At 39.5% G+C, this 16,107-nt stretch overlaps 1 protein-coding gene across 2 annotated transcripts in view; it reads left to right on the top strand.

The window, feature by feature from the left end:
* Positions 1-16,107, top strand: part of DDX17 (DEAD-box helicase 17) — a 20,875-nt gene that overhangs the window by 1,378 nt on the left and 3,390 nt on the right. Inside the window, exons 2-13 of one of the 2 annotated variants that reach the window (XR_005934257.1) lie at positions 3,266-3,416; positions 5,475-5,574; positions 5,713-5,846; positions 6,605-6,670; positions 6,965-7,106; positions 9,203-9,363; positions 9,452-9,624; positions 9,951-10,061; positions 10,542-10,603; positions 11,011-11,070; positions 11,234-12,741; positions 15,327-15,457. Coding sequence is in view for 1 of the 2 variants with exons in the window: in XM_030040696.2 (XP_029896556.1) it covers positions 3,266-3,416; positions 5,475-5,574; positions 5,713-5,846; positions 6,605-6,670; positions 6,965-7,106; positions 9,203-9,363; positions 9,452-9,624; positions 9,951-10,061; positions 10,542-10,603; positions 11,011-11,070; positions 15,327-15,566 (1,400 nt within the window). In the remaining variant the exon portion in view is untranslated. Of the gene's footprint in view, positions 1-3,265; positions 3,417-5,474; positions 5,575-5,712; positions 5,847-6,604; positions 6,671-6,964; positions 7,107-9,202; positions 9,364-9,451; positions 9,625-9,950; positions 10,062-10,541; positions 10,604-11,010; positions 11,071-11,233; positions 12,742-15,326; positions 15,567-16,107 lie in introns of those variants that run through there. The other variant, XM_030040696.2, reaches the window with a different exon arrangement.

The following is a 16,107-nucleotide window of genomic DNA, read 5'->3' on the forward strand; positions in this document are numbered from 1 at the left end:
GATAGGCCTCCATTCTCAAGGATCAACAATAAACATATCATGTGGGTTCTGTTATTCTTAATATGGCAGACTAGATCACAGTTAATGAGTCTTCTCTTTTTTTTCTCCCCACCCCCCCTTGCTTTCCTTTCCTTCTTGTTTTCCCTCCCCACTGGGAGATTCAGGAATATTTTGCTATATGTTGCAACACATTTTAACATTTAGTTTCTTGTTGTCTGTGGAGAGAGATAGTTGTGTCCTTGCTTTATCTTACACCCACATTTCATGCTCTGAAATTAAAAGATACTTTCATTTTTTTCACAGAGAGGAGGGTTCTGGTGTTTTTCCACTGTGAGATTTCCAGCCTAGTTTAACGCAAGGACATTGGAGTAAATGCTTTGGCAAGTCTGAGATAGTTCAGACCCCAGCTGTTTTTGGAGTTTAGTGAGTGAGTTTGAGTATGCAGATTTATATACAGTTACTTAAAAGAACACTGGCCAAAGCATTGTCACAACATTTGGTGTGTCTTAAAATTTGTGTAATTTCATTTATTGTAAATACTTTGATCATAGACGGATGCTTCTCTCTTAGATCAGGGGTTTTGCATAAGGAAAAGCAGTGCCTACATGCTGCTTTGTGAAGTTTTTGGACGTTTGCATGGAAAATCATTTTCTTGGCATATTATCCTGGAAGCTTTAATGCATTGAGCTTCAGTTTGTTATATATGTCTAGTTAAGGTGTGAAAATATTTGTAACCACTAACAACCATCATATTTCATAAATAACCTTTATAAAATTTTGGGCCACCCAGCATGCTGGTTAAGGACCGTTTGAAAATTTATCACCTTCTCAGTGCTGATTCTTTTGTAGGCTAACCACATACAGGCTTTCTGTTTTCCTCCTGTCAGAAACGAGTTGTAGGTGACTTCTTAGGATGGAAAGTTGTACTATTTTGCTCTGGAGTGTAACAAATTCACTCCGTTCTGCCCCAGAAATGATGGCACCAGCAGTATTAGAGAAGAATGTTTTGAGTCAGTCTGAATTTACACTTGAAAAGAGAACTGTTGGCAAATCAGTGGAATAATCTTAGATTTAAATCAGTTGAACTGGAATTGGAATCTCATTTTACTTGTAATTGGAATGTAAAGTGTCAGTTACTGCCAGTTTAGTGGATAAACTTCAGCAGAGGCAGTGTTTGAGGACTGCTGCAGGGCTCACTTCTTTCAGGTCAGTACACAGCCACAGTGTGTTTAAGAATGGAGAACTGAAACTATGTGACTTCCATGTAAAACATATCAGTTCTTCCCTCTGGATAGCTGTGGCGCAAATATTCATAGTACCCATCTGTTTCAGTGTCCAGTCTTGAAATCAGTTCTTTCCACATGTTTCCTTTTGTAAGAAACTCATTGACCCTTTGAACCTCTAGTTGACTTCAGTGAGACTATGGGTTTTGTTAGAACTACCTGGATACAGAAATAGTTGTCATTTTGACCTCAAGTTAGCAGGAACAGTAGCCGACATCTTCCATAAAGGTGAATGTCCCTGTAAATGAAAATCTGTACTGTTTGGTTTTTTTCACTTTGTCCTGAAAGAAAATGGAATGCTTAAATGAATTTTTGAAGTTGTGTTTCATAGTCTTTTCACATGACAAAGATTGCTGGTTACGCAGGCCATCTGGGGGATCTGATAGACATACTGATGAGAAAAAAAAGAGATTTTTATAGGAGAGGAAAGAGACACTGAAAAAGTTGCAACAAGCAAACATTTAAAACTTACTTAGCAGGTTTTAAGTTAAATAATATCTACCACACTTAGCTCATGCAACAATGTAAACCCTTCTTACTGTTAATATGTTGATTTGAGTTGGGGGGGGGGGTGTTCTCTTAAGCACTATAATTTGTAGTTTTCACTGGGAAGTGATTTAAAGAACAAATGTAGTTAATGTGTGAACAGGTAGTCTTGTACTTAAGATAATTCATAAATTTATTTCAGATCTTCTTTATTTTTTAGCAACTCCCCCCCCCCCCCCCAATTACTAGTGTAAGAAGATTGCTTTGGGATTTTCGTTGCTTTTGGTTTGTTTCATTAACAGTTTCTTATTTACTAGTGGACTGCCTGGGTAAGGTGCAGACACTTTGGATTTGCTGTCTAAATAAAAAGTCTTGTTTTAAATGGGTTTTTCTCATTAATTCATGTTTTGCAGAAAGCTGTAGCTTTATTAACCAAAATCTGAATCAGGACAAAATTTGACCTGATAGCTTTTGGAAAAGTACCTTCTGCTGTGTTTGTATGATACTAATGAAAGAGCTGTAACTTTTTTTGTGGAATTTTAAAGTACATAATTTATAATATTTACAGTAAATAATAATTTTATGCCACTCGGTTTTCAGTTACTCTTACAGATTATTGCCAGAAGCTCATGTTTTGTCTAATGTGTTAACGAGTCATTACAGTTAGTTCTTAACCTTATGAAGTGTATTAAATTAACTGGGTGAAGAAAACTTACGTGAGAAAGAGCAGTAACTTCCGAGTTCTTCTGCTAGTTAGGAAATTTTCAGTAAACATTAGCTTCTTCTTCTCTTTGAGTCTTCATCATAAGCATTTGAGAGGGGATATGATTTTTCCCAGATACTTTTTGGGGTTTTTTCCTGTTAGACTTCGGTTTAAAAAGAATTTTTTTTTTTTTTTCAATTGCTTTGGTTCCAGAATTACAGGTGGACTTGCAGGCTTGGCTAGACTTGTTTACTTCCTGTTCTTCACTCTTGTTTTTCATTTGAGGCATACTGCTTGATAAGAAAGGAGAGAAGACATAGAGGGGGAGGCAGTGAAGTAGTATTTTTTTGTAAAATTAGCCTTGAGAGAGATACAAGGAACTTGCAATTAGAGATTTTTCACATCCCTTTCATCTAACCACGTTATAAGTGTACTGTCAGTTTCAGGAAAAGGTAAGTGCTATAGCTGTACCCACACTGTTGTTCTGAGGGAGGGAACCTTGAGGTAGAAACCTAGAGACAGGAGCTTTAAAGCAGTGACTTACAGATGACTGTACTGGAAGGAAACTTTAAGATGGTTTGGGCTTTAGAACTGACTTAAAGCATGTTTATGTTATTTCATGAAGTTGTATGCCATCATAGTGATTGGAGGGGGGTGACTTTTGCTAGAATATTGTATTCATGTTGTCAACTTGGGGGAAAGAGAGTGGAAGATGCTTAAGAAACCTGCAAATTCCAGAGTAATTAAATACTTTTTTTTTTTTCTCCCCCATAATTAATGTTGACATTCCCAGGTTTGGAGCAAGTCGTGGAGGTCCTCTTCCTCCAAAGAAATTTGGTAATCCAGGGGAACGTTTACGTAAGAAAAAATGGGATTTAAATGAACTGCCCAAGTTTGAGAAGAATTTTTACGTGGAACATCCAGAAGTGGCCAGGCTTACTCCGGTAAGTTTTCAGATTCTGTCTGTTCCATTTTGCCTACAACAGAAAATGTCACAAGTGGAAAAACTTGTCCTAGGAAGTTTGGGACAGCGTATAGTAGAACTATCTCCTTATTAACCTTGTCTGGTATGTGTATACTCTGGAGGATACTGGTTTTAGTTGCCTTCAGTATTTAACATTAGCAAAGGTGATGCTTCTGCTCTTAGCTGTTTTTATACAAGATACTTTACATTTGGTCATTTGTAATTCGTCATCGTAATGCTTGGTTTAGCTATTTATCCATGTAGATAAGACTTGGAGAACTTGAGAGTTGCAGTACTGGGGAGGCCTTGAAAGAACTGAAAATAAGGAACTAAGAGTGGCAGAAATACATGTGAAATGTTTGAAAGTAGTATTTTACTGTAATAATAATTTGGGCTGAAAGAGGCCCTGGGAGATCTCTAGTCTAATCCTCTGCTTAGAGCAGGGCTAACTACAAAACTAGAGCAGGTTGCTTAGTGCCTTGTCCTTTTGAGTTTGAAAATCCCCAGGGATGGGGAGAGTTTATATCCTCTCTGGGTGGCTGTCCCAGGGCTTAATGTTTCTCGTGGTATTTTTTTTCCCCCTAATAATTACTTGCAACATCTTCTTTATAGCGACCCATAGGGTAGTTGAACGCAGCAGTTGAATTCCCCTGTTAGTCCTCTCTTTCCCAAGCTAAAGAAATCCAGTGCTCCCAGTCTGTCTTTGTACTGCCTGTACTCCAGCCTCTAGCTTTCCCCCCATAATGGACATGCCCTGTTAAAACAATGTCCTTCTTACGTTGGGGGCCCAATACTGGATGCAGTACTTTGTGTGTACTCTGTAGATATAGTAATCTCTCCTTCCTACCCAACTTGAGTCTAGAGTCGTTTTTTTCCCTCTTTAATGTCTTTTTATATTTAGAAATTAAGAGATTTCATTCTTAACATGAGGAAACAAACAAAATGTTCTTATCCAATTACATAGACTTAAAAATCTTTATGTGAAGTGTTCATGCGATATTTATACGGCATAAAGGAATTGAAGGAGGCAATGGCTTTTTAAAGATACAACAATTTGAACTACTGAACCATAGTTAGCATTAGCTGTGTTAGCTGTCTTTGCCTTAGTCAACTAAAAGGATTTTCATGTTTTTCCCAGAGGTTGTTTTCTTTTTTTACCTTTTCTTTCAAGCTTGAGAGATTCTCACAAATAGTAAATTTACTGCTTTGGATGAAGTGCATGTATGGTATGGTTGTGTATCTTTCTGTTGATTTTTAATGAGCATTAGGATAAGGTCATGAATTGTGGAAGCATGTTGCAAAGAGCAGTTGGACTTGCAAGATAACTGAGACAAAGATAAAACACTTTTTCTAATCCTAAAATTATGCTTGTGTGGATACACATTTCAGAAGTATTTTAAGAAGTTCCATTATTTAAAAAAAATTGTAAGGTCTTAGGGTATCATTATGACATTGCCTGGGCTTCTTCCTTGCAGAAAAGAAGTGCTGGTTCCGAAAAGATTCCAGGCAGCATTTCTGAGTTGCAAGTTGTCCAGCAAGAGCTATGTATTTAACCACCTCTGGAATGTGTTAATTGAAGGAGGGGGACTGCCCTGCCTTCTGCTTGTTTATTTTGGAATATTTATTTTGTTCAGTTCTTAGCACTGTCACATAAAATATGTTTCTTACCTGATCCTCTGTTTCTAATCACTTTTGAAGCTGTGGTCATTTCTAGCCTCTGGAAAAAGAGTGTAGTTTCTTAAAAATACTATATTAATACGCTTTTTCATTAAAAAGGGCTGGTTGGAAGAAGAGAGAGACATTAGTCCTCCTAGACTACATAGAGAGCTTATACCTCTGAATGTTAGAGAAGCTGTGTGACAGCTCAATCTTAAAATAAAATCTTTAGGAAAGCAGTCCTTTTTAGATCTCTGTTTCAGTTCAGTTCTCTAACAAAGCTGTTATCCCAAGGTGTGAAGTGAGTTAATAGAAACATGCACTTTAAGTCCCTGCTGACATGCGGCATTTGTCTTTGCTTTTTTTTTCTCCACATAAATAGTATGAAGTTGAAGAATTGCGAAGAAAGAAAGAGATAACAATTCGAGGAATGGAGGGCTGCCCCAAGCCTGTGTTTGCCTTCCACCAGTGTAGCTTTCCACGTGAGTATTTTGCCATTCTTTAAGATAATGAGGATTACTCAAAACCAATAACTGTTTAGGCCCGTTCTGTTTTCTAAAAGGTCTTTTGAAGCCTCAGTTATCCTTTAAGAAATTTTTTTTCTTTTCTTAAAATCTTAGAGTATGTGATGGATGCCTTGATGGACCAGAACTTCACAGAACCCACTCCAATTCAGTGCCAAGGCTTTCCACTAGCCCTCAGTGGTCGTGATATGGTGGGCATTGCACAGACTGGCTCTGGGAAGACACTAGCAGTATGTATTCTTCCCTTTTATGTATTTATTTAGTTTTCCTAGTAGCTTTGCAGAAATTACCCTTGGCTACTTGTTAGTAGTTTTGGGGCTTGTCAGTACTACAAGCATAAAGTGAGATGAGTACATGTTTCTAAAGCTTGCTTTATTGCATCATGGGTGAGACTTAAGTCTCAACTCAACTAGCTTGTCTTATTCACAGGCATGTATTTTGTGTGCGTCTTTCTTTTTGGATGCTTAGTCACTTCTCTTTGGTCTATCCTTATGCTGTGGTTTAAAAACCAGGATGTGCTCTTTAGCGTATTTGTTTTATTAACTGTGCAAGTTAAAATAAAAAATGGTTGAGTCTTCAAGGTATATATTAATTTTATCTGCAATGGTTAAGAAGGAATTTTATCCTTTATGAAAAGCATTGGTTGGGGCCAAGATTGCTCAATTTTACTAACTTAGACTCCAAATTTAAATGAGCCTTCCTTTCAGAGGTGCTGAGCATTTATATTTTGTGCTTATGTCAAAGCAGATACGGTTGGTCAGCAGCTCTGAAAATCTTCTGTTCTGTTGGATAAATGCAAGTATCTGTTTTCGTAGAATCCTGAAGTTTATACGGCCAGTGTTTCTTGCTGTCTCTCACATCAGGTGTTGGCTTCTTGAAGGGATGTTGGGCTAAATGGACTCTTGTCGTGATCCAGTTGTCATGGCAGGAGCTCATTGGCATTGAATATTGAAGTCCTGTGTCTTGACTTAAAGTTCTTCTGTTTTAGTACTTGTTGCCTGCAATTGTTCACATCAACCACCAGCCATATTTGGAGAGAGGGGATGGCCCAATTGTAAGTGCTTGTTGATTTTCTTCCTTTTTGTGTGTGTGGCATGGCATTGTTAATGAGATGTGTACTTTATTTAATTGGTATAGCAGAATAGTAAGTAGAGAAATGTTTACTGTCACAATGTGAACATCCCACTCAGTTGAAATTCTGTGCAATTGCTGACATAGTCTAAAGATATTTAAATATTTTGGCTAATAAAGAGCAGATGGTCCAACTTTTGCTTACAGTATCTGTGCAGAGCCCTTGAGTTAGGGATGTGTATGCAGCTTGGCTATCCTGAATTGATTCCTTTTGCAGTGTCTGGTTCTAGCACCTACTAGAGAGTTGGCCCAGCAAGTGCAGCAGGTTGCTGATGATTATGGCAAATGCTCAAGACTGAAGAGTACCTGCATATACGGAGGAGCACCCAAAGGTCCTCAAATCAGAGATCTAGAAAGAGGTAATTTTAAAACGTGTGTTTGCCGTTTCTGGAGGAGGTGGTATTGTAAAATCTCTGTAAAAAATAAAACGATCTTCTTAAAACCTGTTTGGAAGGGTGTGTGTGTGAATGAGCGGCTGTCTCTTTCTCCAGTTACAATGATAGTTCATGAAGTAGTTCTCTTTGTTGTATAGTGAGTTACTTGGATATTGGATTTCCTTTCTGTTTTATCTTTGAACTTCCCACTTGTGAAGATCATCAGGACTTAGGAAGAGGAAAAAGAAACTTACTAGAAAGAGAACAGGTTATTTTGAGGAAATGCAGTAGCAGCAGGTTTAAGGAATTATTTTTCTTAAGCCAGATTTCAAGTTTTCTGCCTAGGTTTGTTCAAATAATCAAACTTAACTTCTGAATGTATAGAACCTTCTTTAGACAGCGGGTTTGGTTTTTTTTTTTAAATTGTTCTTAAAGCACTAAGCTCTATTTCTGTTCATGTACCCCATAGTGTTCTGTAACTGCCTCTCTGCACATAGCAAGGGGCTGGATTTGGGAATGATGAGGAACCATGGTTCTACAGCAACCACTGTAACACAGTAGTGCTCCATTTCAAGGGCTAGTTACATACAATTTCGAATGCAGGAATGTGCTGATGGCTTTCATCTTCACTAGATTAAAAAAAATGTAATGGAATTATGTGAAAAGATGTAAGAAGTATTATCAAGGTAAGCTTATTCATATAGATCTACTCAAGAAATCAGAAAGTTTTACTTACTGCTGCAGTTTGCAGAGTCATTATTGAACACTGCAGTAATGGGATAAAGGCATGCATGGTAGAAAGCTGTGGGATAGCTCTGTTCAAGAAAATGGTAGTGCATTCCAATTCAAAAATAGCATCTTCAGCGGAAGTCAAAGGTTACATGAAGAGACCTTGGGAGGATCAGCTTGGTGGGTTTTTGCACACCTTTCTGGAGTGCTGTAAAACAGGTGTTCTGCTTATGAAGAAAACCCTTTGGTTAGAGGATGTGGGCAGGCTCGGTGCTTTCAGTCCTTTCAGGTGTTCCTGTCTTTGAATGATTGCTTAGTATTTTCTGCAGCAAAGATGGTTGAATAGGTAGAGTCCAGAAAACATTATTTATTTTTTTTTCTCAGTTGTGATCTTTGGAGCATTTAATGAATTTACTTTGGAGGAGTACATGACTGACAACAGAGATTGCAGTTTGTTCAGTCTCCCTGGTAGAGCAATGGCTCCATTAGAAATCTAATTCTTGCATGAGCTTTATAGAAACTAGAAGTATGCCCAGCTTTGTCAGCTCTGAGGAGTCCAGGTTGACACAAAAATGATCTGGGTTGCCACAAAATACTCTGCATCTCTAAGTGCAGTATCAAGAAAGCTGTTGGAGTTCTGCTGTTTTTAACCCCCCCCCCCCCCCCCCCCGCTTCCCTAAACTTACCTTCTGTGGACATTTCAGTGACACTGAAGGACTCACCTGCAAAACTTGGGGATCGGTGGAGACCAGTCCCTCCTTTTAAGAAATGTATAAATTGCCATACCTGCTGGTAGTTTATGAATATTTGAATTCTGGTTTTATGCTAACAAATTCAGGCAGGATGGTTGCCTGTCACTATTGGTGCATAATTACTCAGTATTAAAGCCTGTGCTTTGCCTTTATATATTAAAAATTTGACTTGTATAGCAAGAGGAGCACTTCATGTTTGATTAAAATGGGGAGTTTAGCTGGAGTTCACTCTGATTTTTCTGGAGAGCTGTCTAGACTGCGTAATTCTGGATGAAGGTGGGTCAGGCTTGAGTAGAAGCTTATTTTGCTTCTGATTTTTGGACAGCTCTTCACTGGTGTTTTCTGACAGTAAGCTTTTAGCTTCTATACTGCATTTATTATTCTAATGGCATTGTAACAGTAAATTCAGAATGGAAAAAAATATTAAAAGAAACTAGGGCTTCTACTGAAATGACTCAATCTTTGGTACGAATGAGGGTGGTGCTTTTTTTTTTTTTTTTTTTAAACAATTTTGCTCTGGAAGGTGATTCATTCTGACTAAAAATACCAATTGACATTCAAATGAAGAGCCTTACTCTTTTTCCTTATTCTGTTTTGAAGGTGTGGAGATCTGCATTGCTACACCAGGTCGCTTGATTGACTTCCTTGAGGCAGGAAAGACCAACCTTCGTCGGTGCACGTACCTGGTGCTGGATGAAGCAGACAGGATGTTGGACATGGGATTTGAACCCCAAATTCGTAAAATTGTTGATCAGATAAGGGTGCGTGAACCTTTTAAAAGGACAGCCTCCCTTGGTTTCCCATTTGAAGTCCAGTACCTTAAATAAATCTGTTTTCCCTTTTTCTTAGCCTGACAGACAGACTCTGATGTGGAGTGCCACCTGGCCAAAAGAAGTGCGCCAGCTTGCCGAGGACTTCCTGCAGGACTATGTTCAGATCAATGTAGGAAACTTGGAGCTGAGTGCCAACCACAATATCCTACAGATAGTGGATGTATGCATGGAAAGTGAGAAAGACCATAAGTAAGCTGATTTTCCTACCATTTCACTTCTTTTGGTTGTACTTAAAAACCTACATTGCTTTGTAAGCCAAATATGAATTCCAAATAGCGAAGATATTTGTAGTGTTATTTAACCTTTGAGTGTTACAAAATAAGTCCGTCCTGTAATTAACTACTCTGTTGAGTATATTCTAACCATACCGTTGTACAACAGACCTAAATTATGTGTAAGTGATACTGACTTACTTATGTGGATGCGTGTTGTATATGTTCTCAATGTAAGTTGAGAGAGTGCTCCTGTATTCTTGTATATGTGGATATGGATCTTATCTCTCATGTCTATTTTAGACTGATACAACTGATGGAAGAAATCATGGCAGAGAAGGAAAACAAGACTATCATCTTTGTGGAGACAAAGAGGCGATGTGATGATCTCACTCGAAGGATGCGCAGAGATGGGTGATTAGCTTCCCCCCTCCCTCCCCTTGTTTCTAGTGGGAAACAGAAATTGTAATCAAAAGCAGGAAGGTTTAAATGTCCGTGATGCTATTGTTGGGAACAACTTGTGCATTCTTTTCTTGGCTGAATTCAGTCTTGGTTTCCCAGAAGATTGCAGTCCATCAGAGCATTAGTGTAAGAGAGACTATTTGTGAGCTCTGCAGCTTTTAGTGTATCAGAATACTGATAGCGTTGGTTGGGGCTGTATCAATATAGTGAATGTGATTTGGCTTAGATGGTTGTTTATGTAGGTAGTGGGTTTAACATGCAAGAAGCAAACCAGTATACATGCTAGGTAGGTACAGGCCAGAGGAGGACAGGGAATAAAATATTTCTCAAGTCTTTTATTTTTTGCTTTTTTACCAAAATGCCAACAAAGCTTCCTGTTGCCTTTAATGTATGTACTTTCTGTCTATACTAATGTGCATCTCTGTTTGGCAGTTGGCCAGCTATGTGTATCCATGGAGACAAGAGTCAACCAGAAAGAGATTGGGTGCTTAATGGTGAGTCCATCACTGAGGGGAGAATAACTTGGGCTGCTGTATGTAATTTACTGAGATGTGCTTTTCTCTGGTCTTTTTCTTAATTTTTTTTTTTCTCTCTATACCCAATAGATACACTTCAAAAGAACTTCCTTTGCCTTTGTACTGTCAATTTCAGTACTTATATTTTGCCTTTTTTTTTTTTTTTTTTTTTTTCCCCCTCCTTGACAAAAACACAATGGGAAATTGGCTTAATCCAGAGAGCTGGATTTTGAAAAATAGTTGGCAGGTTATATCCTGACTTGATGGGGTTTCTGAAATTGACCCATCTTACCTAGATTCTGGAAAATGAGCATTTAGTGTAAATCAAGTTCAGATAACTTTGTCTTTTTGAAAAATCTTACTTCATAGCATGCTTTGTTTTACAGAGTTTCGTTCTGGAAAGGCTCCTATCCTCATTGCTACCGACGTTGCATCTCGTGGGCTAGGTTTGTACACATAGACCACTCTTGCCTACTGCTGCATATTTTTCTTCTTTGGACTGAAATATGTTTTCTTTTTAAAAAAAAAAAAAATTCAAAGCGTGATTTTCCCCCACATGTGAAATACGTTTTTTAACATTAATCTTTTTTTTTTCTTTCATATTCAAAGTCTCTTCCTGCTCCTAATGAACAGGCTTTGGTCTGCAGCAAGGCCTAGGCATGACCAATCGATCGCCAAGAGGGAGAAGAGACGTCCAATTATGCAACCCAACCCTTCCACCACACTCACTTCTTCCCCAAATCCAGCTTTTGTTGCTGGATGGTAGGGATGGATTGCTCTCAGTTCAGAGCGTGTCAGATAAAGTTCAAGTAGGAAGTTATGAGAGAGCATTTCAACAGCAAATAGCTAATATTCTCCCCGTATGACACACCACAGATTTGAATATGCCAACCCCAGTGTACATGCATGTTTACCCCACAGATGTATTCACATCTGAGAAAGCACTGCTCCAGATCTTTGGTCTTGACATGTAACCTTCCCTCCTCTGTGTTCCTTCTAGGTAGGACCACTGAGATTATATATGGCCTTTAACATTGTGTTACCCAAATGTGTAATTGAATCAAAATCGCACAGCTCTATTCTGGTGGTATGAAAATGATCTGTCTGGATGCATCAGTTGTGCCCCCTTTTTTAATAAGCATATTTGAATTGTGAAGTACTGTGTGCTAAGCACAGTCCTTGTACATCTGCCCACTCTCGAAGAGGATGATGGCTTCTGAAGTGCTCTGAGTTTAATAACAGACATTGAATACTCTGCCCTCCCTGAGTTTGGTAGAAGATAAAACTACTTGGGGGTCAATGTCTCATTGTAGTAAACTTTATAGAAAATTACTGTAAATCAGTGCAGATAAGCTCAGAGAAATCTCTAGTTTGTTAAAAATGTCAGTTATCTGAGCTCTCGGGGTTTTTTTTATATGCTGAAAGGGTGGCTGTGCTGTGCATCATGTGGTCACTTTAATACAGGCAGACCATTACTAGACTTGGCAGCCTTTGTTCACACAACCTTCACCCCTCCTTCCCCTCCCCCCTCAAAAAACTGTCCAACACTTCCTCAGAGAGGTGATTACATGGACTTCAGTCTCTGCCCTCTAGGGTCATGTCTGGACCTGTGCAGTTAGAACTTGGGCCTGTTGGGAGAAGGGACTGAGGCCTGAAACCAGTTTGTATGAAAGAGAGCTGCTTTCTCTAGCAGCATTTTTTAAACAGGCTTGCTATGTGCTGGTAGCTTCTTTGTGCATCTTGCCTAGACATTTAAAACAGCCTCACCTCCCTCAAAAAAAAAAACCCCACTCCCCCCAAAACTACTCAATTGGATAACACTTCAGAAAACAGTCTCCCCACTTCCCATCCTCCACTTCACCTGAGCGAAGGGGGAAAGGTACCAGAGTCTGTTTCTTGTTACTGAACAACATCTCTGCTTGTTTTGGGGCCCTGAGTTTGCTGCTTCTTAAAATAAGTCACTTAACTGGCAAACTTCTGGACGACTTCCTCCAAGATCCTGGAAAGTGAAGGCTTCTACCTAAATAACATAAAACAGGGGCGCGCGCCTTTTGGCTGAGTCACCAGGGCTTTCCCTCTTCCTAATGGAACATTGGTTTCAAAAAAGCTTCTTCCAGGTAAGTTCTGAGTCCCGTAATGACTTCTTTGTGATAATTCCCTGGAGTGAGGTCCTCTCTCTGCACTGATTTTTTTTTTTTTTTTTTTTTTACTTTATTTTTTTTGTTCAGTCTATTAAACTAAAAACATTGAATTTGTTTTGTTTTGTTTTCTTTAACAGAAGCTTTGATATCAGCTGCAGATCATTCTCAGTGCAGGGGTGGGGGCACATCTACACCGATGGTCTAAACAGCTCTCTAGACTAGCATGTTTGCTAGTTTATCTCTCTCCTGATTAGTAATGGGAGACTGTCTGTGCCATAGGGTATTCTGATGGTCTGACAAAGGGAATGTTTCCCAGGTAGCTGTCAAAAATGATTTACAGTTTCAATTCTTGATCCTGCTACACTATCTTCTAAAAGCGCAGGAAGATTGTGAGTGTGCGCAAACACTTTGGAGCATGCTAGACTGGAGAAGCCGAGTCTTGTACTTGCTCTGGTCTTATCTTCAGCGAGCTGTGTGCTCTACCAGGACCACTTTCTAGTCTGGAAAACACCCTTGCATTTTCCTCTTCCTGCCTTCCCATTCTTCCCACTCCTTCCCAGTCAAGTCAGTTCCGTCTACATTGGTAGCTACACTTCCCTGTGCTTTCTGCCGGGAAAGCACGTCCTTGTATCCTCTGTGGTAATTCAAGTCACTTTGCTACTGGTGGATGTGCAGAACGGGACTGACTGAGGATCATGTAGCCTGCAGCTTGTCAGACTAGTTACACCCTGGCTGTGAAGATGCAATCTGTCATACGTACTCCTCTCTTTACTTCACTTTCCCTTTTTAAAAAAACTGTTGCATCAAGGACCCTAGCTGGAGACTCGCGCAGCCCCCTGTGAAACCTGCCTTCTCACTCCCTTTTTTTGGTGTGATTCAGGACTTTGGAGTCAGCAAAGACTGAGGAGCCCCCCCTTTCCTGTAATAAGAAACAGACATAAAGTCCCCCTCTTGTCACCACAACCCTCTTGTTTTTATTTTTCCTACAACCCCTTTGAAATTGATGGAGTCTGGGCAATAGATGCAGTCTGACCCTTTGGATGTAATTTTTGTATCTTCATTTTTTTGACAATTGCCCCTAAGAACCCCGAATAGGGGACAAAAAGCGTTGGAGGACCTGAAACTTTTACCTGAACCCAGGTTCTCCGGCGCTTCACAACCAAATGGGGCTACAGAGAAGCGTCTAAGCCAGTTCACAGAGCGAGCGTGTGTGGGGACTTCTCGCTGCCACGGACCCTTGATGCATGCTCCCCGCGCTCCAGTGGTCCCGTGTCAGAGGGCGGAGTTTTCGAAAGGAGGCCGCCAAAAATAAAAGGCAAAGAGACGGGATCGGCTGCAGCGGTTTCCCACAGGAGGAGGGAGTGTGCATCGGTCTGGTAACAAACAGAGAATGTTTCTCTCTTTAAAACAAAAAACGAAAAAACAAAAAAAGGAAAGGAAATCACAAAAATCTGTGTTTTATCTTGGATATTTTCAGAATATTCTTCTTAAAATGCAGATTTTTAATTTTTTTTTTATGAGCTGTTAGGGCACTTACTGTAATACCATGCTTTTTTAAAATATTGTATACTGTAGTAAACGAAATAGGTGCTTTTGGTACTTAAGGCGCTTTCACTGAAGCGTTACACTAACATTTACTTTGTTTCTGTCCCGTAAGTTTGCAAAGCCGGTCTTCCCACGAGGCACACAGTTCTGATCCCCTAAATTTTAATAATATTTTGCATACAAAGCAATTTTGATAATTTCATTTCCTGCTTCCATCTGACACTGGAAGTAGGGAATTGCTAATGGAATTCAGGATTGTCCAAATTATGAAAGATTGCCAGAACTAGACGGAACAGCACGGTGGAGTGTTAGTGCAATGCATTCTGGTGATAACTACAAAGCTGAGTTAAGATATTCTAGGTCTGAATAATTTTTACTGAGTTGGCTGAGTAATACTAATGTAATTGGAGTGTCGTAAGCTTTAGGCTAGGGAAAGTAGTTCGCTGTATTTTATTAGGACTGTAAAAGTAAATATTTTTAAGATTGCCTTTTATTTCATGTTACCGAGTGGAAGGTAAGTGATCTCATTACCGTTCTTATTTGTTAGACTTCTCCCAACAGAGTAAAAGCTTTATCGTGGCAGTTCTGCCCTTCTTCCACCCCAGTTTGCTCTGTCTGATGGTGGCATTTTCACTTTCCAGATTTTGTTTTTAAAAAAAAAAAGAGTACGAAATTCAATTAGCTTATTCACAGACATTGGTGTCTTTGATCCAGGAAGACAGATAAATGCATTCCGGGGAGGATGAATTTGAGTACAGGGCAAAAGTGCTTTAAAATTACCGCTGTTTTTCAGGACGCTGATCTTTGTTCCTGATGATCTTAAATTTGAGTCTTCTGCTCTTTTGGGATGAGTCTGTCTTGTATTTATTCCGTGCAATTACTAACTTTGTATTTTTTTTTCTTATTACTGTCACCTGCATTCGTGCTCCCCACCTTTCGTTGGCACGTCCTCTCTTCTTCTCCCCTTTCCTCAACCCTACCCCTTCACTGTGCTTCGCACCTGGGCACTTCACAAGACGTGGAAGATGTTAAATTTGTGATAAACTACGACTATCCGAACAGCTCTGAAGATTACGTGCACCGTATTGGCCGTACCGCACGTAGTACCAACAAAGGTACTGCCTACACCTTCTTCACACCAGGAAACCTGAAACAAGCCAGGGAGCTTATCAAAGTGTTGGAAGAAGCCAATCAAGCCATCAATCCAAAACTGATGCAGCTTGTGGACCACAGAGGAGGAGGAGGTGGTGGTGGAGGTAAAGGCACATGGGAAAAGGGCTACTACACGGGGAATAGGTTCCCCATTTGGAGGGAGGGAAGATTAAAAGAGGGTAGGGAAGTAGTAAGTGCAAGTCTAAGATAACAAACAGATTAGCAATAAAGCTGTTTTTTACCCGAGGTCTCGACACGTTACATAGGTGTAGGATTTCTGCCCAACAGAAAGGGAGTCCACTGTTTTACCTTAGCTGTAGTTCTTTTTTTCTCCTCATAAGGTTCTCACAGAGCTAATTTTGCTTGAATTAATTAATTCCTTGCAGCTCCTACCTAAGCACAGGTAACAGGATGCGTGTGCGTGCACGTGCAAAATTGGTAACAGTGAAGGGATACACTGACTTTACGTTCAGGGACTGAGACTATTTTACCTCCCGTTCCCTGAAGGAATAATAAGTTTCCTTATATTTCCAAGTTAGTCCTGAATTTCTTCTGTTTCTTTGTCTCCAAGCACATGCATTAAGAACCCTTTTTGAACTTCCTATTTACACCTTGAACAAAATGAAGAGGCGTATGCACAGCTGT

Source organism: Aquila chrysaetos, chromosome 17 (genome assembly GCF_900496995.4).
Source record: "Aquila chrysaetos chrysaetos chromosome 17, bAquChr1.4, whole genome shotgun sequence".
Taxonomy (NCBI): domain Eukaryota; kingdom Metazoa; phylum Chordata; class Aves; order Accipitriformes; family Accipitridae; genus Aquila; species Aquila chrysaetos.